At 46.7% G+C, this 27578-nt stretch overlaps 1 protein-coding gene across 2 annotated transcripts; it reads right to left on the reverse strand.

Annotated features, from left to right (window-relative positions):
- On the reverse strand, positions 1-27578 carry kcnk12 (potassium channel, subfamily K, member 12). 2 transcript variants are annotated; one of them, XM_061228663.1, is made up of 2 exons: positions 27239-27578; positions 1-937 (listed from the first exon to the last, which is right to left on the reverse strand). In XM_061228663.1, the coding sequence occupies exons 1-2, from the start codon at positions 27576-27578 to the stop codon at positions 45-47; spliced, it is 1233 nt and encodes a 410-aa protein (XP_061084647.1). In that variant the 3' UTR covers positions 1-44. The 2 variants fall into 2 exon arrangements, with proteins under 2 accessions (XP_061084647.1, XP_061084648.1); XM_061228664.1 differs by lacking the exon at positions 27239-27578 and adding an exon at positions 11507-11584.

Here is a 27578-nt window from a genome sequence, read left to right on the forward strand (position 1 = left end):
CTCTCTCTCTCTCCGCGCCCGACCTCCCTCGCCCTCCGCCGGCTCTACCTGCTGTCGCTGGTCTCGGCCAGGCGGTTGTTCATGATGCCCAGGGCGCCGACGCCCCCGGAGAAGCCGTTCTGCCGCGAGCCTCCGCACACGGTCCTGGGGTAGCCGTTGGCCGTCTCGGACAGCTGCTTCTGCATGAGGGCCAGCGACACCTTGTTGGAGGCGGCCAGGTCGCGCATGGAGATCATCTCGCCCGAGAGCCGGCGGCCGTCCTGGTCGCTGTCGTAGGGCCCGTCCGAGTCCGGCGGCCGGCCGAGGCGGCCCTGCCTCACGCGCGCGCCGGGCCGGATGGCGTTGCGGCGGCCCAGGAAGGCGTTGGCGCGGTTACACCGCTGGCAGCACAGGCAGCTCATCTTGCCCAGCATCCAGTTGAGCACCTGCTTGATGACGATGGAGATGACGTTGAAGAGCGAGTAGATGCAGCACACGCCCGACAGGATGAAGAGGAAGTTGGCCAGCCGGTACAGGCCCTGGTGCTCGTAGGCCGCGCCCTGGCTGCTCACCAGGTCGCCGAAGCCGATGGTGCTGAAGGTGACGAAGCAGTAGTACAGCGAGTCGGCGTAGGCCCAGCCCTCCACGGGCGCGTACATGGCCGAGGCGCAGCACGACAGCACGGTGGAGGCCAGGCCCAGGATCAGCATCACGTGGTAGACGGACGGCTTCCAGCCCGGCAGGCAGGACTCGGCGAAGTCGCGGCGCAGGCCGGGCGGGAACAGGCCGCTCCGCCGGAGCCGGCGCTCCTGCACCGCCCGCATCACCACGGCCAGCAGCGTGATGATGCGCTCCAGGAACAGGTTGAAGAAGAGGATGGTGCCCGCGCAGCCCAGCATCCCGTAGAAGATGAGGAAGATCTTCCCCGCCAGCGTCGCCGGGGTGGTCATCCCGAAGCCTGCCCGGGGGGGGGGGGGGGGGGGAGAGGGGGGGAGACGGGGAAAGAGGGTTAATCAATGTTTTTTTTGGGGGGGACCAGGCAAAAGAGCGAGGGGAGATTGGGGTCGGGACTTTCGTGACAGGATATGGAAACGCAAGTTTTATAGCGTGCTGAGGTCAGAGGGGAGACAGAGAAAGAGGGTTAATAATAATAATAATAATAATAATAATAATAAATAAATAAAATATTTAGCTGACACTTCCATACAAAGCAACTTACATTTGACCAAGCAGGGGACAATCCCCACAGAGAAAATGTGGGGTAAAAGGCACTAGCTCCAAGGCCCAACAGCTGTGCAAATCTTATCGTGTCTCTACATCAGGGCTTGAACCACAAACCTTCCGGGTCCCAGTCATGTACATTAGCCACTAGGCTACAGGCTGCCCGCCCCGTTTTTGGGGATGAGACAAAAAAGAAAGGGTAGTCTGGGGTCAGCGTTGGGGTTTTTGGCTGAGTGCCTCATTGATGCCAAGGGCTTGGTGGATTAATACTGCGCCTGTGCGATTTGTCTCTGGAGTGACATCATACTGACAGAGGTCAGAGGTCAAAGCCTGATGCTGCAGACAGGAGAGACACATTAGCTGATGAGCTGGATGGCTGTGATGCCCCACCCCCTAACTGACAAGCTGGAGGTTATCCTCACCTTAGCCACACACGCACATACACACACACACACACGCACACACGCACACACACACACACCTGAGACTCCAATACTACAGCTGGTGCAGATCCATGTGGGTCGCAACAATAATCCCACCTGTGGAATTGTGTTTCACACACTTCTAAAGACAGGGGGTCACAAGTCAGAAGAAAGTCTACCAACACTAGAGCCTGGGACTCCAGACGAGGTGGATATAATAGGCTCTCCTGCGCTGAGAGGGCGGAGGGTTAGGGAAGCCTGCAGTCTCTCTCTCTCTCTCTCTCTCTCCACCAAGGACTCTCAAGTCTGATTTACGCCCCGCGTATTAGGCAAGATGACTTAGCCCTCCTCCTGATCTCCAGCGCAATCATACAATTATGCTGCTGAGGCGGAACGAGAGCCGGAGTCATCCTCCGGTGCCGAACTTTTTATGCGCCGAGGCGAAATCATTAGACTCACGCTGAGAGCCCGGTCAGAATCAAAGACCCGAATTATTCATAACCATGACCCAACCAGTGACAGCCGGGAATACTAATCCAGTGTAATTGGCACTCTTATTTTGCATGGTTACAGTTTTTTTTTTTGGTTACTCATGTTCTTAATACATGTAAAAACGGGCAATAACAGCGCCAGTAATTAGCATTGTCATGAGGTCAGATCAAAGCCGGAATAGCTAATCAGGTCAGGATTATGTTTGTGTCGGGGTGAAGCAATATGCCAGTACAAATTATATGCCAAGACAAATAAATGCAAGCTTTAAAGAGTGAATTAATTAACAGCTTTTCTGTGTGGTACGGACACTAGTGATAGCTTTGCTTTTTGTGGCTGTTATTTTGCAATTTTAATGGCTCTGGGTTTTTAGTATCACACACTAGATACCCTAGCACCTAAAAGTAACTGCTTGTGTGAAGAGTCTGCCCATCTGTTTTGATTTGTCAACTGTGTAATGTTTTGATTTGTCAGCTGTGGAACCTCGATAACCCTGATAACCATCAATATACAAATTTCTTTTTTTATTTTTTTTTTATTTCAAAAGGTTTTACCTATGGGACGTGTTTCTAAGAATTCCTGTGAATAATTTGTGTTTGTTTGTTTATGTCTGCATTGTTGTGTGTTTATTTTTTGTGTTTATGTCTGTTTATGTTGTCATGGCACTGGTGACACAATTGTATGTGTGTAATTTGTGTGTAAAATGTTGTGTAATTTATATTGCATATCGAGGACTGGAAATGGTTGTAAATGGACACGCAGGTGAACTAGCCCCATTGGAAGTGATGTGGGTATTCATGTGGGTGCCATTTTAAAATGTAATTTTGTCTGATGAAGGGCGTGTAGCTCGAAATATCACATCTTGGGAGCAGTATACTTAATTACTTAAGTATACTTAATTAATGATATCATTAATATCATGCAACGCTCTTCTATAGGAACTCCCCTGAATGAATTTCCTTTAAGGTTAATCTGTGAGATTCAGTGGCCTTCACAATCCATCTTTTCTAGCCTCAAGAGCCAGATTTTTTAAAATATCCTCGTATATATAAGACCTGGCAGTTAAAGCGCTGACTGGCAAAAAGCCCAACCAGGAAAGAGCTCTTTTGATCCCTCCTCCATCAATTCTTTATATGGTGAGTCATGCTTGGGGTGGGTACCAGTTGTGTAAATTTGGTACCATAGTTGTCACTGTCTGACTGACTTAGCTGATAGAAAATTATGGCTCAATTATATGTGCAGTGAAATTAGTCATAAACTCTAATGCAGTCATAATGGATTATTGACAGGTTATGAAAACTTTATGGAATATTGTGCTGCCCCAAGCAGACTATTTATTTGTGGTCCAAGCACGTGGTGCAGGCACTTGGTAGGCATGTTAAGGATGTGTGACGTTATAGAATGACACCAATTGGCCTAGTGGTGGCGCTATAGAGCATGTATGAAAAATTACAACTTTGAACTTTTGAGCCATTTGTCCTAGAGACATGGGACAAAGATGATTTGATTCCCTTGCTCACACCAAGGAAATAATATGATTGTGCCAATAAAATGCATCTGCTTAGATTTCACCAACACCAAAAAATCTTCTTTTCATGAACCGTGGCTGAATGGCGATCCAATGAATCCTTGAATCATGTTTTCCATTGAAGGCCATGACTTTCCGAACAAGACAAAACTTGAATTGAATGAACAGCTTGAAAACGTGGCCACTATAAAATAATCGGTCATTTAGCATTGTTAGCCTGGAAGAAATAATACTTACAAATCTTCTTCTCATGAAGCATAAGTCCGATCAAGACGGGATTTGGTACAAGAACACGTGGCCAGTTGCACAATCTAAATTGCGAAGGAAAAGTTCCTACGTTGAAAGATGGGCGAAATGATAAGCAATCATATTTTCATATGAAGGGGGGCACTAGGGGGCACTGTGGCCTTCGTTGGCCTTCTCCAGCGTTGCACGGTGTGCTCAGACCCTGTGTATCGCTGCTATGTAGCTATATTTCAGTTTGTTTTCGTCCTACAGAGGAAATGAGGTAAAGGGGTGCCCATCAAGCAGTGCACCTGTGTGTAACCGGACCAGTGGAGCCACACAGCCCCCCTCGCAAGGTTAATTGTTTTTCTTTTTTTCTTTTGTCACGTTCAATTTCTTTCTCCCTGCAGTGCAGAATTTATATGCTTTTATCCTTAAACTATACGCTGTGAAAGGTCTTCTCTCAGCTGATAAATAGCATTTGTTTTCCATTTCACTCGCTGCGGTCCATCGGAATGGGTGTTTTGACCTTATCTCTCAAAGAGAATATCTTTCAAGAATGTGTTCTTATTTGACAAGCTGGGTCATTCAGATGAAAGCCAAAACCGAGTCTCTAGATGGACCCCACACACACATACATACACATGCACGCACACACACACACACACACACACATATACACACACATGCACAAATATACACACACGCATGCAGGAACACAAATACACACACACATGCATGAGCACACACACACAAATGCACAATACACACACACACATGCATGCAGGAACACAAATACACACACACGTGCATGAGCACACACAAACACACACGCATGCATGCATGTAGGCACGCAGGTATGCACCCAAAAGCACACACACGCATGCATACACAAACACATATACAAACACACAGACAGAGACACGGAAACAAACACACACACACACACACACACATAAAAGAGAGAGAGAGAGAGAGAGAGAGAGAGAGAGAGAGAGAGAGAGAGAGAGAGAGAGAGAGAGAGAGAGAGAGAGAGAGAGAGAGAGAGAGAGAGAGAGAGAGAGAGAGAGAGAGAGAGAGAGCTCATTATCAGCCAAATTATATCTGAGACGGGAAGCGGCTGCCATCGATTCGGTGCGCAAGCCATTAGCGTCCACTGCCGGGCCAGGAGACATTAAGTGCAGGTATCAAAGCCACGCAAAACGCGATAATAAAAAAAACCTGATCCGGGGCGTCCTCAACGACAGGCCAGATGGAATCTGCGCTGCTATATCTGGAGCCTTCTATAAATTCCACCGTCAGTGGCGCCGCGTCGAAAAAAGACATTCCAGGAATACCCATGATGACGAGTCGGGAGTTATTCAGTGTTCACAGTATTATTATGCTGAAATGAGCTGGAATTATTGCTCAGATCTGGTGGAGTACATCACACTTAAATTTACAATGCAGATAAATCACTGTGCTAATGTGAATGCAGTAATGTTAATCGGGTGTGAGTTTAGTCTGGGTTCTGAAAATATGTTGAAATTAGCTAGAATGATTAATAAAATCTGGTATAGAGTACATCACACTTAAATGTGCAATGCAGATAATAACGATGCCGTAATGGTAATTGGGAGTGTGTTTATTGCTGCACATTAAATACTCTATTAAAACAGTCAATATTGTGACACCCTTAAGACCAAACCGGACAGATCATAATGAAAAGTTACAAGTATAGCCAAAAGTTATAAGTGACAAATGTTCTTCGATATTTTTCATCGCAGATAGAGAAAATTGTGGTCAAAGATCAAGGATATTGCATTTACTCTTCACTCTTAAAGCCTCGTTTAAACCTGCCATTATAAAAATGAAATAACGCAGGCTAATTTGTCTGAAACCGGTAAGAGTCGTATCCCGGTTCTTGGGATGGTTACAGTTAGGTCTGACGAGGACATTCTAAACCTTCGTTTGTTCTTTATTTACCTAGCGCCTGCGCTAAATACTTTGGATATGCGCTTGATTGTATTTAGTTCCTAGCCTGCACAAAACGTGATTACAATGTTCCAGAAAGGTTGTGTATGGTTAAATTACATTACATTATTGGCATTTGGCAGACGCTCTAATCCAGAGCGACGTACAGTTGATTAGACTAAGCAGGAGACAATCCTCCCCTGGAGCAATGCAGGGTTAAGGGCCTTGCTGTGCGCATCTTATTGTGGCTACACCGGGAATCGAACCGCCGACCTTGCGTTTCCCAGTCATGTACCTTAACCACTGCTGCAGCGACATAACTTTTTTATAACCCCAAATGGATGCTGCCAATCACAGCTAATGACAATTCGTCGAAAGCAAAGTACCATAAATGACACAAATTAAACCACGTACTTTGGGCTACTTGTGTTAAGTAAATGGGCATCGTGCCAGGTGAAGATGGGACAACTTCGGTATTTCTCCCAAAAGACCAATATCACAGCAATAGCACAGAACTCATAAGCGAGCAATGCTTACAGTATGGCTCAGAAAGCAAACGCTGCCAAGCAATAACAGCAACGACCGGAAGAACTAAGGATCAGATTTTTAAAAATCACAACTGCAGATTCATAAACTAAATGGATTGAAGGAATTGTTACGAATAGTCGCAAACCCGTTGACAAGTTGCCGCTACACCGTTGGGCTGGCAATTAGCGTGCGCGTCTGGCTAAGCAAACCGCGCTGGTATACCTCCGCCACACAGGCTGGCATTTAACAGGCCCATCACACGCCAGTTCAAAGCTCTTTCGTGTCGGCCTTTCAATCCGTCGGCTTCGCCTGCGTGTAATGTAGCGCCGTGGAGCCAGAAACCGGATAATGGCTGTGTCCCGCAGAGCGTCCTCACCGGTGGGCACTGGTAAACACACAGTTAACTCAAAGGTACTAAACTCGGTGACTAATGCGGTTACGCAAGGCCACACTGACATCGCGTAAGATTTTTCGCAAAAAGACTGATGCGGCGAGCGACTGAAAAATGCTTTGAGATGCAAGATGCAAACTGCTTACAATAAAAACTCCATTTGTAACTGTGTATCCTTGTGTCTGAAGAACCTGTGTTGTCAATTGTTGGGTTTTAATCACAGATACAGCCTGCATAACAGAGAGCAGAGGGATATTCCGATAGGATCTTGGCCGGGATTCAATTGCCAGTTGTCACCGACTTGCAGTTAGATGCAATTTACAATTTTCATCACTGGCACAGTTTTGCACGTTCAGCAAATCACTGAAATGAAGCGTGAAACTGTCTGGAGAGCGCTGCCCCAACACACACACAAACACACACACACACACACACCTCCCCAGAGAAGTCAACCAATGCCAGCTATAGAAGACTATACGTGTGTATGTCACGTTCAGTTAGGTGTCAGTATTGTGAACCAGGTGCTGTGGTGGGTGGTTCAACAGTTAAACATTTTCACTAAATACCAGGGTTGTATTTCCGCTCGCTGTCAAACAACAGGGACTTTGTTTGATCCCTTTCGTGATCAAAGCCCACTATGTCACATTGAAGAGAGAGAAGAAATTGGTAATTGTTCTAAATGCATCCTTCACAGAAATAGAAAAAACAAACAAAAAAACAATTGATCTCTTGAAATAAACCCGTGGGCTTATCAAAAATGGAACTGCAACAGTGCCTGTATTGATTTAAGATGACCCACTTCCAAAGACTGACTGCAGAACAATACCCAAGACCCGTCGTCTTATCTGCACATATCTGGAGCACGAGTTTGAGCATGTGTCTCTGTGTGTGTGAGTGTTTGTGTGCACGCATTTGTATTTAAACTTGTGTATTGGAGAGAGACAGAGAGTGTGTGCATGCATGTGTGTGTGCATGTGAGAGAGTGTGTGTATGTGTTGCATGTGTGTGTTGCATGTGTGTGTGCGCGGTGTGTGTGTATGTGTGCCTGTGTGTGTGCCTGTGAGTGTGTGCGTGCGAGTGTGAGTGTGCGTGTGCATGTGAGAGTGTGTGCCTGTGTGTGTGTGTGTGAGAGAGAGAGTGTGTGCCTGTGTGAGTGTGTGTGTGTGCGTGTGTGTGAGAGAGAGAGAGTGTATGTGCCTGTGAGTGTGTGTGTGTGTGTGTGTGTGCATGTGAGTGTGAGTGTGAGTGTGCGTGTGAGAGTGTGTGCCTGTGTGTGTATGTGTGAGAGAGAGAGAGAGAGAGAGAGAGAGAGTGTGTGCCTGTGTGTGTGTGTGTGTGTGTGTGTGTGTGTGTGTGTGTGAGAGAGAGAGAGAGTGTGTGCCTGTGTGAGTGTGTGTGCGTGTGTGTGTGAGTGTGAGTGTGAGTGTGAGAGTGTGTGCCTGTGCCTGTGTATGTGTGTGTGTGTGTGTGTGTGTGTATGAGAGAGAGAGAGAGAGAGAGAGAGAGAGAGAGAGAGAGAAAGAGTGTGCCTGTGTGAGTGTGCGTGTGCGTGTGTGTGCGCCTATGTGTGAATGTGAGCTGGCAGCACGGGGGCGGTGAGGATCCTCTGTATCTCACAGAGGGAAGCTCCATTTGACCCCTGCGGTCTGACCAGGCTCAGCGAGCTCTCCCGGCAGCATCACTATCACACACAGACTACAGGCCCTGCGGAGCGGTCATTAACCTCGCAGGACGGCCGCCGTGGGCTGGGACACACAGGGACCGGTCTGTCACTCCCGCTCCTCCCCATGGCACAGGCTGAGGATCTGTAGAGGACGCAGTCTGCAGAGAGCACCCCGTCCATTACCGCGGCGAAGACATCCAGCCAGGTCACCTCACCCAGACCCCTCCTCCGCCTGCGTGGGAGTCTGGGCTCAGGACACCTGATATTCAGCATCGTTCCCATCCGAATGTTCCCGGAAATGTTAAGCGAATCTTCCAAAAAAGTCGGCGAAAGGAAATGAGAAATGAACGCGTGTTCCCATCAACGACTGTTTTTCGCGAATGTTCGGAAGAGGGCGCAACGAGATTACGTAATCCAGACTGCCAGCTGGGGCCAGCGAGAGATCTGGGGGAGGGTCTCTGGGCCAGCTGCCCATTTTTGGGCTTTCTGGAGCGGAAGCATGCGACTCTGGTCCCTGTCATGTCTTCCTTTATTTCCACTGGTTTCCATCGCATCTTCTCTCTATCAATACGCCGAAACGCCCAGCGTGAAAGCCTTTTTGAGTTCTTATGTGCAAATTACAGTTTCTAATAAAAACAGTTGGATGGAAACCCCCCTAGGGATACTTGTATTGTCTCGCACAAACACCCCGCCATCCCAGGAGACATCAACGCCTGTCTGCCTGTCACCATCAGGCCTCCATCTGTACACAGTCCTCTGCTGTTATTCCAGCTTCTCCCATTCAACCCCATACAATCACACTGCAAGCGATGGAAAAAAACATTGGTCCACAATAATCCCATAATCCACAAATATTTACAAAACTAAAATACTCATTTCCTTTTTCCTTATTCATAGCAAGCACACAGTGTGGCATCTACAGTAAGTAGAAAGGTTATTATATTTAATATCCTTTTCATTGCCTGCTTTGTGTTATTTGTTTAGCTGAATAATTGCTTGTGTCTTGATGTTTTGCGATTTAAATTTTCAATAGTCTCCCATCATCTCAAACCCCCCTGGCAGTTCCCCAAGGTCTGCCCCCCCCCCCCCCATCCCCCTCAGAACCACTGAATTAGTACGTTCTCTGGAGCCCAGAATATGTTCGTCTTCCCCAAGGGTGGGACTGGAAGACTGGATGATAAACAAGAAGAAAGCGTGAATGAACAGGGAGAGTGTGATAGGCAGATTTCCCTGCCCTAAGGGAAGGATCATGTACAGTTCCTGCATATGCCTACAGGCACAAAAAGGAAACTGCAAGATTCAAGCGCACGTGATTCACAGTCCTTCTGTGCATGTGGATGTGTCGGTAGTTGTCAGTGTGTGAGTGCATGTGTAGAAGTGGTGGTGTGATTACGATTGCTGCGAATGGGGTTAGTGTGTGAGTGTGTGTATGTGTGTGTCTGCGTGCGTGCGTGCGTGTGTGTGAGAGAGACTGTCAGTATATGTGTGTGTGTGTGCGGGCGTGCGTGTGTGTGAGAGAGACTGTGTCAGTATGCGTGTGTGTGTGAGTGTGCGTGCGTGTGTGTGAGAGAGACTGTGTCAGTATGTGTGTGTGTGTGTGTGTGCGTGAGAAAGACTGTGTCAGTATGTGTGTGTGTGTGTGTGTGTGTGTGTATGTGTGTGTGTGTGAGAGAGACTGTGTGTGAGTATGTGTGTGTGTGTGAGTGTGCATGTGTGTGAGAGAGACTGTGTGAGTGTGTGTGTGTGTGTGTGTGAGAGAGAGAGAAAGAGAGAGACTGTGTGTATGTGTGTGTGTGTGCGTGTGTGTGTGTGTGTGTGTGAGAGAGAGAAAGAGAGAGACTGTGTGTGTGTGTGTGTGTGTTTCTCCGCTTTACAGGTTGTTAGCTTGTGCATCCTCCACGCTGGCTGTTGCAGACCCGGCAGCAGTAAACGTTTAACTCGTCCAGTGATGAGTGACACGCCGATTCAGCCCTCAACACCACTCACGATCTGAGCGCACAAACGTCAAATACGACCTGTTCTCCGCTCGCCCCGAAAGAGGCCGCTTCTGCACACCTGCTCGTCCAGCGATCTCACAAGCGGTCTGAGAGTGGTGACAGCAGCAGCAGCAAGGGGAAGGCGCTGCCCTCCGCGTCAGCCTCTCTCTCTCACTGAGGGAAATCATTAGTCACTGACGGAGCCTGCAGGGGGCTGCACTGACCGCATGGAGCACAGGAAACGTCTCTACATCGCACTGCACCATCTGCTGAGGAACACACACGCGCACGCACGCACAAGCGTTCTCTCTCTCTCAAAACACACACACACATAAATACATACACACACACAAACACACTCTCTCACACATGCACACATAGACACACAGACACATTCTCTCTCTCACATGCACATACACACACGCACATTCTCTCGCACACATACATACACACACACACGCACGCACAAACCATATACACACAAGAACACGCACAGACATACAATACATACAAACACACTCTCTCACACATGCACACATAGATGCACACACAAATACAAACACACACATAACTAAATGAACACATACCCTCTGCACACTGACATATTGACACACAAATGTGCATGCATACAAAAACTTGTTAACACATATGGGCTCCCCCTGGGTTCCACCCGAGTTTTTAACCTTACACGCATGTGCTTCTTACCTGGGGGGGTCAGGGCTGGTGGCCCCCCCAACCCCCCCCTCCTTTTCCCCCTTGTTATGTGAAAAGTGGTATACAAGTAAAATGTAACTGAATTGAATTCAATATGCACACAAACCAGAACATTAACACACATACTCTGATATTTGGGCGCTAGCTGCATGAGCGACATTGAATTCCATTAACAAGATCCTTGATCAGAGTACCCAGGTAATTAACCATGGAGAACCATTGACAGCAGTAGAGCACAAAGCTTAACATTCAGTTTGACAGGCTGAGGCAACGCGCTCTGATAATTTGTGAGGTATAATAAAGTGCGGTAATTATAATGTTACGCCGATAAAGATTTGAAGCAGCAACGACCTGAAACACAACATCATTCTTCTCCCATTTATATCAGTGGCCCGGAGAAGATTTAGAGCACGTTACCATCTGGACTGTCGACCTCAGTTTCAGCTGCTCAACGGTGTCTCTGTGGGCACACTCCCGAGTTCAACATTCGGTAATCAGAACAAACACGCAACTAATTATACAATTAGGGACTAATTATGGGGTTTTCATCAGAGCAACACAACAAAATGACAATGTTCCAGATAAGAAAGGGAACCATGGAAACACAAACAACGTCAAAATCAATGACAGAATAAAACAATATCCTAGCGGCTTACTTAGACAGGTTTATTTATTTACCACATCTCGCCATTTATCTTTGGACCACAGGGCCTAGTTTACAGTAGAATGGGACTTCTAGATGTAGATTACAATAGACCGTCACTAAAAGACATAAACCACCGAAAGTAGGCTCCCTTTAAATAGGATTTAGGAATTACAGAAACACGCACAACTATCCGTTCATTCTTTACGGTGCAGATAGGCATCTTAGCGGATTGTTCGTTTTCACACCCGTTTTTCCACTCTCTCGTGCTCAGCTCTTTTCATTCCCCGTCCCCCCGGCTGTCTCCAGAGAGAGCGCAATCAGATCGGTTCTGCCGTGAGAGATCCCAGCACAGAACAACGGCCATCGATTCTTCCGCAGTCCCGCACAATGATTTACTGTCCGGGAAATGCGTCGTGCCACTTCGCCTTCCACGTCAGTGTGTATTCCTTTCCCCCCTCCTTCATCGACTTTTCCCTCCGTTTACTTCCTCACCTCTCTGCTAAGCCCAGTGGAAAAATGGCAACCCGCGTTGGTCTATTTTAGTGTGCTTCTTTTCGCCAGCTGTGGGATTAATGACCGTTTGAAAAACTATTCCATCTGAGTCTCATTTAATTAGAAGGCTCAACTACCAGTCAAATTATGACCTGATATATACAAGATATCGGTTTGCCATTTTTAAAAACACTTAGAATATCGATCACCCCAGATCGCCATGAACACACATTATTAGGATGTCAAGTTAAGAATCTAAAGATAGCCTAGTAATGCATTATGTTCCTCACAGCTCTCATTTTGTTTTCTATTTGAAAATGAATACTAAATGACTGTATCGGTAGTGTCTTCTAATGATTATTAATTGCATAGACATGCAAAAGCAGATTGACTCAGCTGACAATCTTTGCAACGTCACACAAAGCCAATCTGAGAGGCTGCCATCTTACAGTGAAGCTCTGTAAAACCTTGTACTGCAGCGAGGCAGTCGATACACGCGTCAGCTTGGCTGACTTTCTCCTCCAGATGGTACCGGAGCTGGGTGCAGATGTCAACCCGCACGAATACATGTCCGTACGTGGCTGAGAATGCCTTCACCTTGGCCAAAACACTGAATATAGTACAGCGATAATATAAGCCGCCAACGAGCTGAAACTCGAGCCACAGAACAACGTGACGAGAACATCACCGTGGGATCACCCAGCCTTGTCAGGGGAGGTCTGTTGGGGTCTAATCAAATACATAATAACTGCATATATTACTACGCATTGTCCAGGTGATCTGCAAGCATAGTCCGATTGTCATTGCGTGGGGCAGGGATAAGTTTAATCATGCCGTTTGAAAGTATTGTAAGCACAGGTAGGCGTTTCATCCCCTATGGAAATATTTCATCCCCTATGGAAATGGAAATATAGCAATAATATATTGAAATTAAATGTATGATTATGACATTGCAACAGTTCACACTACACAGGCAAGTATACTAATTATTGCTGCTCTGTGTACAAACATTATATTTCCAAAAAAGCAGCATATTCAAAATATAGTTTATTTCTGTTGTCAACTCTGCAACCATAAAATTATTATATTCATATAAAAAGAGATTATTTTACAGAAGGAAACTATCTTTTGGAATGAAGTAACAATAGCACATATTTAATTTTCTTCATAAGACATAAGATGTGTTTTGATTCTGGTAATGGATATAAAAATTAATAACCCAAATACAGCCCACCAGGACAATCTGGGCAGTGTGAGATTTATCTAATGTGTGTTTGTGTAAGTGTGTGTGACCTGCATGTGTGTGTATGACGTGCATTTTTGTGTGTGCGTGCATGTGTGTGAGTGTGCGTGTGTGGGCGCGTGTGTGAGTGCACATGTATGTGTACGTGTATGTGTGTGTGTGTGTGTTAAGTGGCGAGCATGTTTGTGTGCGTGCACGTGCGTATGTGTGTGTGGCCACTTGTGTGTATGTGCATTTGTGTGTATGTATGTGTATCGTGGTGTGGATATGCATGCCCATGCTTGTGTGAGTGTGTGTGTGTGTGTGTGTGTATACATATGCCTATGGTGGTGTGGTTGCTGTGTGTGTGTATGTGTACATATGCCTATGGTGGTGTGGTTGCTGTGTGTGTGTATGTGTGTGTGTGTGTACATATGCCTATGGTGGTGTGGTTGCTGTGTGTGTATGTGTGTACATATGCCTATGGTGGTGTGGTTGCTGTGTGTGTGTGTGTGTATATATGCCTATGGTGGTGTGGTTGCTGTGTGTGTGTGTGTGTGTGTGTGTGTGCGTACATATGCCTATGGTGGTGTTGTGGCAGTGTGGCAGTCCCAGCTTAGGGGAAGCACTCATGTTAATTCACCAGACGCAATGCAGTACACAGTAAACCTGGCCCCCTGCTGCCTTTCTCCAGCACTGCCACAGAGAGGCCAAAACAAAACCTGAGACACACACACACACACACACACACACACAGACACACACACACACACACAGATGCTCACGTGCACACACACATTCTCCACACACACACACACACACACACACACACACAAACGCACGCACATGCACACACACACACACACAAACGCACGCACACACACAAACGCACGCACATGCACACACACATACGCGTGCACGCACAGGCACACGCACACGCACACACACGTGCACACACACACACGCACACACACTCTCCACAAGGACACCTCGGGGCCCTCTGAAACCCAGAATAATGTTACATAATTGAATGTGCAACTTCAAACCTTCGCCGTTTCAAGAGTCACGTCAAGTGCAGAAAGCACACCGTATCAGCCGACGGAGGGAGAGAGCGTGAGAAAAGCAGAGCTCGAAAGAAGACAGCTCGCGGAAAGAGGGAGAGAAACTGAGAGGGAAGAGATAAAGAGGGAATAACCGAGATAGAGAGAAAAGGAGAGAGATGCGCAATTAGTAGAAGTAAGAAGCGATGCAGAGGTGAGCCTGTGGCAGACACTGAAGTGCCTACGATAAGAGAATGGGTGATAGCACTGCACAAGATGTACCTCGTGAAACCTGATATGGTTGTGTAGTGTAATCAACAGAAATAGAGGCCAACAGGGAACACGGGTATTAATGACTCTATTCAACAGTAATAAAAAAATAAATAAAAAAGAACAAAATGGCTAATCCTTTGCCTCAGTACAATCAGCATACGGTGAGCTGTTGTTATCAAACAAACCATTCATTACCCATCACCGTGACAACACTGTGTGGAATGGAGCCAACTGCAAGGCGGGGGTTTGGGTTAGGGGGAATGTATATTTTTTCCTTGTTGCAACCTCTCTCGCTCTCTCTCTCGCTCTCACAGACAAAACATGTGGGCACTCACACACACACATAAACGCAACTTTCTAATGTTATTCCCAAGTACTGCAACTGGGTTCTGGCATTAGTCTCCCGATTCCATTAATTACTATTTTATTGAAGCTTTTATTGACTGAAGGATTCTCACCAAAAATAAAAGGATCCGATTAAAGCAACAGCTTTTGCAAGACCTGAGGAACATGAAATCCCCCCTTTAAAGCTTTCCCCAAAGAACTAAAACATTAGTTTTGAATAGAGCTCACACTATGTAATTTGACTAAATTAAGAGGTGCCGTGTTGAGACTACAAAAAGCTCTGCTGATTTGTGTTTTGCACAAGCACTTATTGTTGTTGATATAGTCAATTTTCAGAGGTATTGTTGCCAATTAACCTTAGCATTTAGATTGTTGCTAAAGCTTTGAATAACCACAATTATATAGAGTGCCTGTTCTTAATGATATGGTAAACAGTATGTAGATAGAACAACACTAGATTAAAATAATGTATGTCCTTTCTAAAAAAAAAAAAAACCCCCATCTAATTAAGGTCAGCTTCAATAATTATGTTATGCACATAGGCTTAAAGATACAGACACAAATGCACACATGCGCACATGCATAGCAAGCCAAACACTTACGCTCGCTCCTGTGATTCACTGTGACAAATAAAATGAATAGTTAGTTGGCACCTGTGCCGGTCCTGTTTTTTTTTTTTTTTTACAAGGCTTTCAGGTGCACTTGTATATCATTGATTGGCAAGACCTCATCGTATAAAGTGACACCTTTTTGAGTAACTGGCTACGGTACCACAAAGCTTCAGAGATCTGTTTCACACTGCCATTCATCTAACCGACTGGTGGGAGGACAACCTACAGCCACTTGCCACTTGCTGGTGCAGATTAATTCTGGGAAGTGTAGTCCGAGTCCAATGAAACAAACAGGAAGGAATCGGCCAGAGACTGGACAGGAACTGAACACAGGATAAAGGCACATAAGGTGCATGACTGGGACCCGCAAGGTCGGTGGTTCGATCCCCATCGTAGCCACAATAAGATCCGCACAGCCGTTGGGCCCTTGAGCAAGGCCCTTAACCCTGCATTGCTCTAATCAACTATAAGTCACTTTGGATAAAAGCGGTCAGCCAAATGACATGTAATGTGTAAATGGCATCATGTGCAGCAGCCTGGCTGGTGACAAGAGTCTCGCTGGGCTCATTCCAATCACTTTCCCCTGTTCTTGTAATCCCCGGAAATTGATCGAGATCCGTCATCTTTAAGGACATTCCAACCTCTTACACGTTCCTTCTAGGAGCCAGAAGCAGAAATGAGAAATTCCTTTCTTTTTAGCGAAAGAAACATCAGCGCATCCTTTGCGAAAGTATTTTTTCAGAAAGCCTGATGTATAGACGATCAACCTGTGGATCCACCTCTCCCCGTCTGCCACGCATCTGCCACGGCTGTAACTGACGTGGCTTCGAATGACGTTTGATATTCCATTTAATACGATTTAATCTCTTTTTCTTGCCACTTATCCTAGCCTCTCCTGATGGGTGGAGCAAGGACCAGATACAAGAGCAAGAAAAAGGGAAGAGATGATTGGAGCGAGCCCCCGGTGTTTCCGGCAGCTTCTTTTCCACACCAGAGCCGCCTCACCGGCTGCCAAGAATTGCATTACAGGACATTACAGCCCATTACGGTCATTCTGCAAATGCACTTATTCAGAGAGGCTTACGAAAACTCACAATATGTCCAAATTCAAATGTTAAGAGCAGGTGATATTGAAAATGGTAATGAACACTATTACACAGTCGGGAAACAGGTGGAAACAGCAACGCGGAGAATCTATTTTTATTGAACTAACCACACAGACAAAGAGGGTAGCGGTGGTATGAAATCAGCTTAGTCCTCCTCATAAAATGATTTAATTCAGTGTATAAATCACTGCAGAAACTTCCTAAGCTGTTGTTTAAGATTCATAGGAACATATTTATAAAACCGTGTGGTACACACCTGCAAATGACATTGTTCTGGGGCCCATTCAAAATGACCAAGGCATGAGAATAATTTTACAGGCTTACCAAAGACCACGTTGACCATATTTTCTTCCAATAATAGTACGTTTAAAAATAGTAGCATCCGTCCATCCAGGTGATGTACAGTAAGCATCAAAGCTGCTGTGCTGAGCCAGCTTCCAAGGGATGGGTGTGTATGAACCCACACACACACACACACACACACACACACACACAGCATCGTGTTCCCAGGAACACAACGCTCCCACGTCTGTGCACTGTGGCTGCGTGGGTCATTATCAGACAGAGCACAGCGGGATAATGATCTTATTTCTCTTAATGCTGTTTTCAGAGAGCCGTTTCTATTGTTTACATGACCAGCCGCCTCAGAAATCTGCTGTTTATAAGACAATATTTTTATGCGGCGGATAATTTATTCCTCTCTCCGCCCCCAGAGTTCTGCTCTATCCTCTATGAAAGCCACACAAAGCCAAGGCATTCGTTTGAGTTTATTATTTTTATTTTTTAACAGCAACCGCATGTCAATGTCCTTTAGTGCTCCGACAAGAAGAAAGGAGTCAGGAAGACAAAGCAATTCACCCCGTGCTGTTCGGCACATATGCTGCTAGGTTTATTTTGGCAGCATTACACAACAAATATTGGCTGATTACTAAAGCGGTGATCGAGACACTTTTTTTAAGAGCTCGCTGTGCGAAAAATGAAATGGTAGAGCTTATATGCCAACGCACACGCAGGGAGAGCAACTCCAGGGGGGTCTGAGAGAGGGCTCTGAAGCAGCCAAAATATTTATCGTGCCCTGCAGGGGACCACCACTGAACCTTAATCAGCGGCCATGCATATTCATGAAGGCACCTTCACTTCACCTTAATCTAAACCACGGGGCCCGAGACCGGGGGGAACAGATCTCAGTGACGGAGGGCCACCCCTCATCCCTGCTCAGGGGGCTGTGGAGCTCCGTTTCATTGATGAGCTCTTCCCTTGTCATTTTACATTACATTATTGGCATTTGGCAGACGCTCTTATCCAGAGCGACGTACAGTTGATTAGACTAAGCAGGAGACAATCCTCCCCTGGAGCAATGCAGGGTTAAGCGCCTTGCCCAAGGGCCCAACGGCTGTGCGGATCTTATTGTGGCTACACCAGGGATCGAACCGCCAACCTTGCGGGTCCCAGTCATTTACCTTAACCGCTACGCTACAGGCCATCTCGAAATTTGTACTCAAAATGAATAAACAAAGCGAAATATAACCGTTGAGTGGACTGGAGACCAAATAAAGTCTGAGGAGCCGGGGTGATGAGATGTGTTTGAAATTAAATTAGATCCAGACAAGTTCCTGTTATGTGCAGAGATCGATCTATATGTAGTGAGTGACGACTACGTCCATGTACGAGAAAGATAGGACCCCGAAGACAGCAACAAGAAAGCAGGGCTCTGGAATATGCTGTTTGTGTGCGAGTGTGTGTGTGAGCTTGTGTGTGTGTGTGTGTGTGTGTGTGTGTGTGTGAGCTTGTGTGTGTGCGTGTGAGTGTGTTGGCATGGGTTGAGCGTGTGTGTGTGTGTGAGCGTGTAAGTGTGTGTGAGACTGTGAGTGTGTCTGTGAGTATGTGTGAGCCCGTGTGTGTAAATGTGGTTTGAGCATGTATGTGTGTGTGTGAGTGTGTGTGTGTGTGTGTGTGTAAGAGTGTCTGTGTGTAAGCTTGTGTGAACATGGGTGTGTGTAAGCGTGTGTGTGTGTGTGTGTGTGTGAGAGAAAGAGTGCGTGTGGCTTGTGTATGGGAGAGAGAGAGTACACCAATTCAATTAATTTCATGAGCTTTAAATCAAGCACTTATACAATTTTGTTCTGCTCAGCAAAACCGACGTTGCAGTTTGGCACTATAATACTGTTTCCATCAGGAGTTTCACCGCTCTAGACCAGCAACCACAGGCAGGGACTCGCCAATGAGCTGCAGGGATGTGAGACGACAGGGAAACAGCTCCCACACGTTCTTTGCCTGTATGAAAACACAGGAACACTGTCCAGATGCACCTAATCTGAGGACATGATGTATTTGATTGAAACAGCAAAGATTATCACAACAAGCACATAATTTCATAACATAATCACCATCTTAAGGAGCTTATATACCATACTCTGTGTGATGATTATACTGTTGTCTGCAGACAGTACAAATATATTTTTTTGGGAACCTTTCTGTTTAGCCTCTTGTATCACAATTTGCTTCCTTTTTCCTCAAAATCAAATGCGATTTTACTGTTGTCTGTTGCCGACAGTTCTGGGGGGTGCACATTAGCTCACAAACCCTCTCCAAGACCTGCATTCTGCTTCTTCTCACGACTGTGCAACCCACAGGCTAAGCAGCGCAATCGTCACACAAGGGGACCGCACAAGTGGGGCGTGCAAAGCGCAGGAACCAGACTAACCAGGAACATCAGCACTGCTCCGTGAAGGAGCGACCCTGGTGTCCCGCACTCTTCCTCCCCGGGTGACAGTAAGGCTAATCATGTACTGAACTGCGGACCCAGCAGGACTGTGGAGAGTGTCACTGTACCAGAGCCTGCTCGATGGCCCTCTAGAAAAGGCTGAACAACTTTTTTTCCATCAGGGTTAGAGCGACGATCGGCTGGCTTTCCGCATCCACCGCACTTCCCCGCGAAAGTGAGGCGGTTGCGAAAATGTGAAAGTCTCTCCTGAAACGGGGGGCACTTGACTGAAATTGGGATTTATTTATGTTCTCTATAACTCCGTCGTGAGGCTGTGAGAGGGCCAGGCAATCTCTCAGAGGCGGGCGGGACCGGGACGTGGAGTGCCAGAGAGGCGAGGTGAGTAATACACTTCCTCTCCCACTATTTCATTACACAGGAAACCCCTTTTGCTGCTTATTCCGTGTTCTGCGTTTTTCTTTTTCTTTTAAGTCCGACTCCCCCCCCCCCCCCCCACCCCTCCCAGACTCTCCGGACTCAAGTGGAACAACACAGTAAAACAGGACGGCTGCCGCATTTTGTCTGGCCAAAAGATTTACTGCGGCTGTTAGCCCATCCTTCACACTCGGGCGGAATGAGAACGATGGGGCGGGGTGTTTAGACAGACGGGCGGAGGAGAGGGACAGGTGGGGAGGTCCTGGTGTCCGGGTTGGGCTATAAGGCCACTCTCTAGCCAGGCATCACAGCGGCCTTTCATCTGACTGAAGGACTTTTCCATTTTTAACACTGACATTTCCTCCTGGCCTCCGTTTTTAGTGCTGACGCGGAGATCAGAGGAGAGGGAGATTTGGGGAACGCAGGTCAGCCCAAGTCAGGGCACCACTGAAGAGTCGCGCACGATAAAGCTCTGAGCGACCAATCAGGGCGAGCCCCTTGGTCTCTCACCCAATGGGGGCGCCCGGGGTTCCCAGGGACGACCTACGCATGACTCACCCGACTGAGACGAAGGCGGTGGGGATCTCTGGGCCCGAGCTTATCACGATCTGTCCTGGGGAGGCTGCACCGCTGAATGTACAATGCATTCCACAGTATTAAACAAGAAAAAATAGGAACTATAGCACCCCCCCTTTTTTTAACACAAGCCTGAAAATTACACACACGAAATAACGTAAACTTGGTGTTCGGAACGCGGTGAATTTATGTTACTATTATTTATTATTCTCTCTCTCCACCGCTCTCTCCACCTCTCTCTCCTCTGTTCCTCCACCTTCCTCTCCTCTTCTCCTCCACCTTCCTCTGCACCCCCCTGTCCACCTCTCTCTCCTTGCTCTCCCCTTGCCACACAGCAGCAGGTGTGAAAGCCATCTAGTTTACCAGTCCATTGACTGAGGTCCGTTGATTGAAGTTTTGGTCCAATACCCCACCCCCCATCCACATGTAAAACAACTTCACTGCCGCATGTATTATTCAAAATCGGGCCTGCTCCTTATTTATACGTGCATCGATTAATAATAAAAACAAGCCTCACAACCTACAGTGCGGTCCGTAAGTATTTGGACAGCGGCTCTGTACTCCAGCAGATTGGATTGAAAATGAAACAATGATTATGAGGTTAAAGTGCAGACTGTCACCTTTAATTTGAGGATATTTACACCCATATTGGGTAATCCATGCAAGAATTACACTGAGCCACACGAACAGAAATTGTACAACTGTCCAAATACTTACAGACTGCACTGTATTTACCATTAGAAATATAATTGAAATGACTAAAATGCCACCTCTCTCTCCTTGCTCTCCCCTTGCCACACAGCAGCAGGTGTGAAAGCCATCTAGTTTACCAATCCATCGACTGAGGTCCGTTGATTGAAGTTTTGGTCCAATACCCCACCCCCATCCACATGTAAAACACATTCTACTACTTCACTGCCGCATGTATTATTCAAAATCGGGCCTGCTCCTTATTTATACGTGCATCGATTAATAATAAAAAACAAGCCTCACAACCTACAGTGCAGTCCGTAAGTATCTGGACAGCGGCTCTGTACTCCAGCAGATTGGATTGAAAATGAAACAATGATTATGAGGTTAAAGTGCAGACTGTCACCTTTAATTTGAGGATATTTACACCCATATTGGGTAATCCATGCAAGAATTACACTGAGCCACACGAACAGAAATTGTACAACTGTCCAAATACTTACAGACTGCACTGTAATTACCGTTAGAAATATAATTGAAATGACTAAAATGCTTCTCGGTCATCACTGTAATAGCCTGCCGCTGGCTGGCCATGTACTAGGAAGAAGTTATACTCTGCATGTCAAGCCATTGTTTGCACACTGCAGGTCCCATTGGCTGTACTGAAGGCTGATTTGCTCAGAGAACCTTATAAATGAGCTCCACTTGTTCCCGAGAAAGTGTATGATAGTAACGTTTCTAATTCCAGAGGCTGATTGCGGGAACTGCTTGTGCACCAACCGGCTGGCTCTCATTTTATAAGTGTGGCACCCGCACTGTAGTTCGATTCAAACCCTCGTCATGTGCAATGTGTGCCACGCTGTTTGCCAGGGACGGCTTCTGAACAAACTATTCTACTGCAAGCGGTTAAACGGAGTTGAATTGAATTGAACGTGAAAAGGACACAAACCAAGTGGCAGCCGCGAAAAAGAACCAGACGGAACCGTTTAGAGCAAAGCTTTCTTTTTTTTTGTCGTCGCGTTTGAAAGACAAGCTGCAATGTCGTACGGAACGTTCACTCGCCCTTCTGTTTGAAACGGGCTGACTGTGCTTCCGCACTCTCTCTCTCTCTCTCGACAAATCCTAACAAACCTCCTGGATTGAGCTGTGTGAGCCAATTACATATTCAAAGTGAACGTGAAGGCCCTCAGACTGCAGACGGGCCCCTCTCCCCGGGTGAGGGGCCAGGGCGGGTCTACCAGACCAGGGAACATCCTGTCCTCGTGGTCCCGTCCTTGCTCAGATAACCGTGATTTATTGTTCTCCACTCACTTTCGACCAAAGCACAAAGCACAAAGCACTACCCTGACTACGACTACGACTGACACTAGCAGGAGCCTGACGGTAGCACAGATTAAAGTGTCAACTCTCTCCAGATATCTGAGCGGTTAAATGAACTGCAGGCTAGTGGCTAGTGTAGGTACCACCGCCTACTTCCAGGTAGAACAAAATGACACAATGTTTTGGGGAAGAATCGCATTCATGAGAATTTGATAAGCCTTTTCAGCTTCGACTCTGCTTTCAATGCACCATTCGTAGCAGACCCAGAGAGGGGTGTGTTTTGGGCGAAAGCAGGGGCAAATAAAATCCCCTGCAGAGGTGTCTCAGGGGCTGCACTAACTCCAAGAGGCACAAATCGCCATTAATGAAGTAGCAGCAGGTGATGGTGGGCTCTACAGCACCACAAAAGCAGCAACAAACCCCGTCCCCCACCCCCTCCCCCATCTCTTTTGGGGATGACCAGGCCTTCGACTGCACCCCGCCTCGCCGTCAGCAAACGCAAGGTCTTTTCACAGCGCCTGACAGATACACGCCATCGGCAAACATGCAGCCTTGACCAACAATGCCCTCAACAGCTGCCGCTCGGGACAGGAGATAGGGGAGGACTAGCTAGCCGACAGCGATAAGACGCTGTGGGCCAACCCCCGTGCACTGTACGTCCTGTACCACACCGCTGAGCCTGCTGTTCTTTCAGCGCAACACTGTGTGTTTTTCCATGCCCGTTTAAAGGAGCACTCCACCAAAAAAAAACAAAAAAAAAAACCCTAAACAAATTAAAACCAAACTGTCACCGGAGAGAAGGCCGGCCTCCAAACGCAGAACAGGCCTGTCAGAAAAAGAAAAAAAAAGAAAAGAATTGGGCTGTTTGACAAATGACTAACTGAATCCATTCAGAACCAAGGGCTTTGACAAAAAAGAAAAGGAAAAAAGAACAGCAGTTTCTGGGATTTGATGCGGAAAAGGCAAGTTTGATATGATGTACCGACAAACAAAAAACTAGGAGCTAGAGGCAAGCCAGTGTAACACAGGTTCATTATGCGGTGGTGTTCACTGAGAAGCACAATCAAACAGCAGCATCAGTCAGTCACAACTGTCAGTGACAGAGAGAGAGAGAGAGAGAGAGAGAGAGGATTGTGCATCATATTAAACCACATTACGATCACTTGTCAGGCGTCGTTATCTAGAGCGATGTGCAGTAGTATCAGTGTTATTCTCAGGAGTGCAGAAACGCGCTTTGTCGGATTGTAGGCATTTCATAGACACAGCGTGAACCTGCATATTGCTTTGAAAGACTCCATATTGAAATGACCAGGGAGGCGTCTTGGATAACTCTCCAAGCACCACTGCTATAGACCTCAGAGCTGAGGCTGACTGCCTGAAGATTGAGCAGGGGTGTGTGCACGGATTCACCGTGATCATCACCCCTCACATGATCTGACCAAGCAAATGGCTCTAAAGCTAATGAGGTAGAGAGCACTGTGCACACGCATGGAGGGGCAGGAAAGGGATACGGATACCAGCTCATTTTCAGAGGTAGCTGTGAATTTAGGCACTCTCAAACTCACACACACACACACACACACAACTGTTCTTATATGTGCATGCACACACACAGATAAACATACACAAATGTGCATGCACATTCATACACACACAGACATACACACATAGGCAAACATACACACACATACATTCCTCCTTACATGTGCATGCACACACACACGCACACACACACACACACAGACACAAACACACGCCCACGCCCCAACGCAAATACACACACACACACACACACACACAGACACACACAAACAGAGCCCTCATCCTTGACCTGTAGAGGAGTATTTAGTGTCTCTGCCAATAGTGGTAAAAGAGACATTTTATCTCAGTACTTTTCCTAAGGCACAACACTGCTGTCAATAAAGTTCTCATTCTGACAGTTCCTTCTCCCTCTGTAGTGGCAATTTTTTCCGCTGTCGTGCACGCCGTGGAGTCATTTTATTTCTTACCTACTGTTTCCTGCAGTTTTTAAATTATTAAACAAATCACAGGCTAGCATACATCTGTGTGTGTGTGTGTGTGTGTGTGTGTGTGTGTGTGTGTCTGCATCTGTGAGTGCATGTACATGCACATTTGTATGCATGTTGGTACGCAATCCCTCCCTCCATGGATGCGTGCCCACACGCATACACACACACACACACACACACACATTCCACATTCCTATTTCACTTCAGTGTACAATTGAACAATTCCCACAATTAATCATCTTCAGGAGAGTGCAGAAGGCAGACAGGAGTGGAGAGGCAGGGCGGGGTGTGGGGCGGTGTGGAGGGGTTGGGGGGGTGGCCTGGGGAACAGGGGAGCAGAGGGTGAAAGCCTCCGGGCAGCATTAGGCATGCAGCGTTCAGCTCTGCCCACAGGGTGCTCATGTGGAAATGATGTGTGTGTTTTGGGGGGCTTTGCTCTTTTCTGACCTATTGCAGATGTAAATGTTGGACTGCAGAGATGCGAAGCTTTGCCTGCGGTTTGCTGGATCGAGATTACGCCATGTTCCTCAGCCAAAGACTGTTAGCGCTTTACTGAGAAGCCCCAGCATGCTAGAGCACGGGAGGGATGCTAGAATACTCTCCCTCCTTCTCTCTCCCTCTCCATCTCTATCCATACCTTCATCTCTCTCTCTTCCTCTCCCTCCTTCTCTCCCCCTCTCCATCTCTATCCATACCTTCATCTCTCTCTCTCTCTCTTCCTCCTTCTCCTACCTCTCTATGCCTCCCTCCATCACTTTCCTTCTCCTTTCCATTTCTCTCCCTATACTCCTCCACCTTTTTTTTCACTCTCTCTTTCTCTCTCTCGGTCTTGGTCCAGCTGATGAAGGACGAGAGCCGACACTCAATGAAAGTTAATCTCGTTTGTTGGCCAGAAGCCAAATGGCAGGGACATTAAAGCGGGAGTTGGGTTTCATTCCGCCATTCTCCGAGCTTTAGAAGGGACTGTTGATCGATGCAAATCCAGGCAGGTGCTCTGGCGAACACAGCTGGGAATAACCCGCAGATATTCAGCTCCGTGTGTGCGGCCAAAGGAAGGTCACAGAAGGGGCCACACACCTGTTGCATTCCACCAACTCAAAATGTACATTTTAATGGAAAAGAATCTGCTGTAAAACAGAATAAATCTCACCTCGAAAATAAATGGATGATCCACATTTTATCTGTAATCGTAAATAATTGATTCATTCCACATTGCCCCGGGTAGGAAATACTAATATTTTGGTAAAATCTTGAGTTTTTCTTGCTTTACAATTCTCTGCACTTTCCTCTGGATGTGCCTTTTATCCACCGGGAGCTGCAGAAATCACACTAATGAGCACTGATCGACAGGCACCCTCTCCCGTTGTGTCACACAGACTATTTTTAGAAAGAAAACGTATGGCAAATGAAATGCATGGATGTAATAACTGCTCGTTTCTGAATGCACCGGCCCTGGTGTTCAGGTGCTGGCAGTCGATCCTCGTGGTTAGGAAGCCGCGCTTCGTACATCAAAGCCTGTATGTCCCGTTCCCAGGTGGGCCCGGCTATGATATCCCTGAACAAGGAACTTAACCAGCATTCTCTCTAGAGAGTTATACACAACCACAGTGTGTGTGTGTGTGTGTGTGTGTGTGTGTGTGTGTGTGTGTGTGTGTGTGTGTGAAAGAGAGAGGGAGAGGGAGAGGGAGAGAGGGAGAGAGAGGGAGAGAGAGAGAGAGAGAGAGAGAGGGAGAGGGAGGGAGAGGGAGAGAGAGAGAGGGAGGGAGAGAGAGGGAGAGGGGGAGAGAGAGGAAGAGGGAGAGAGGGAGAGGGAGGGAGAGGGAGAGAGAGGGAGAGGGAGAGGGAGAGGGAGGGAGAGGGAGAGGGAGAGGGAGAGGGGGAGAGGGAGATTATATATATATAGAGAGAGGGAGAGAGAGAGAGGGGCCCCCTTTCAGATATGAGATGGGTAGAGGTCAACTACACCTGGGAAGACACTTAGATGGCAGCAGCCTGTAGACTAAATCAGTGGCTCATGCAGAATGGTTTCATAGGGTCAAACGTAATTGCTACCGCATAAAGGAGAATCAATTAACGTAGCGCAGTCGCATAGAAAAACACAATTCCATTGCAGGACCTTTGTCCCGTCCTTATTGTAACGGCTAAATGTTGAACCTTTTTCGGATCTTTCTGCTCTATACCAAGCATAAGTACAGATACAATCTTCAGTGACACATTACAGTTCTGACCATCCAACCTCAAGAACATGCTTCCCCTCACCTGTCCTGCAGTTTGTGATGGTATTGGTCATTCTTACGCATGTGCCATTACTTGCTCATACCATACAATGCTCAGGCACAGGTTTTTTATGAAAATAAAAGTTTTGATTTCAATACAATATTGGTCGACAACATAGTAGTTTTCTTTTTATATATATATATATATATATATATATATATATATATATATATATATATATATATATATATACACACAACTGAAACCACAAGGCAAAACATTACCGCAGATAAATGTGGGATTGAAATATAGCTAGTGATAAAAAAAGATCATTGAAAATTCCTCCGTGGATAATCCCTCTAAGACTACAGACCATAGTTTGTAATAATACTGCAATTAATAATAATAAATAACAATAATTTATAAAAGTTTTTCCTCTCACCAATAGTTGAAACGACCGTTCCGACAAAGTAGAACGCTCCAGTGAAGTCCCATCGCGGTCTTAAGGAATCGGCTCTGATCCCGGTCGCAATCGCAGCCTCATAATCCCGCAGAAAGGAGTTGAGATCCTCCAGGCTAATGTTGAACGTCTCGCTGAAGTTGTAGAGTGTCCGATTCCAGCGGCCGTGGGCTTGTAGCTCCGATGGTCTCTCGACGGCGGAGAACACCGCGGCGCCGCACAGCAGGTACAACACGATCAGGATGGCGAGGAGCAGAAAGCGGCCGTTGTCTTCATTTATATGTAGGGAGCGGCAGCCTTGCAATCGCTGGCTAGGCATCAT

This window comes from Conger conger, chromosome 18 (genome assembly GCF_963514075.1).
Source record: "Conger conger chromosome 18, fConCon1.1, whole genome shotgun sequence".
Lineage (NCBI taxonomy): Eukaryota > Metazoa > Chordata > Actinopteri > Anguilliformes > Congridae > Conger > Conger conger.

Excerpts from the sequence above, each read along its gene's own strand:
- kcnk12 (XM_061228663.1), bottom strand. The coding sequence starts at position 27,578 with ATGATGCCTAGCCAGCGATTGCAAGGCTGCCGCTCCCTACATATAAAT. Across the intron at positions 938-27,238 it reads AACGGTCGTTTCAACTATTG|GCTTCGGGATGACCACCCCG; the intron begins GTGAGAGGAAAA and ends CCCCCCGGGCAG.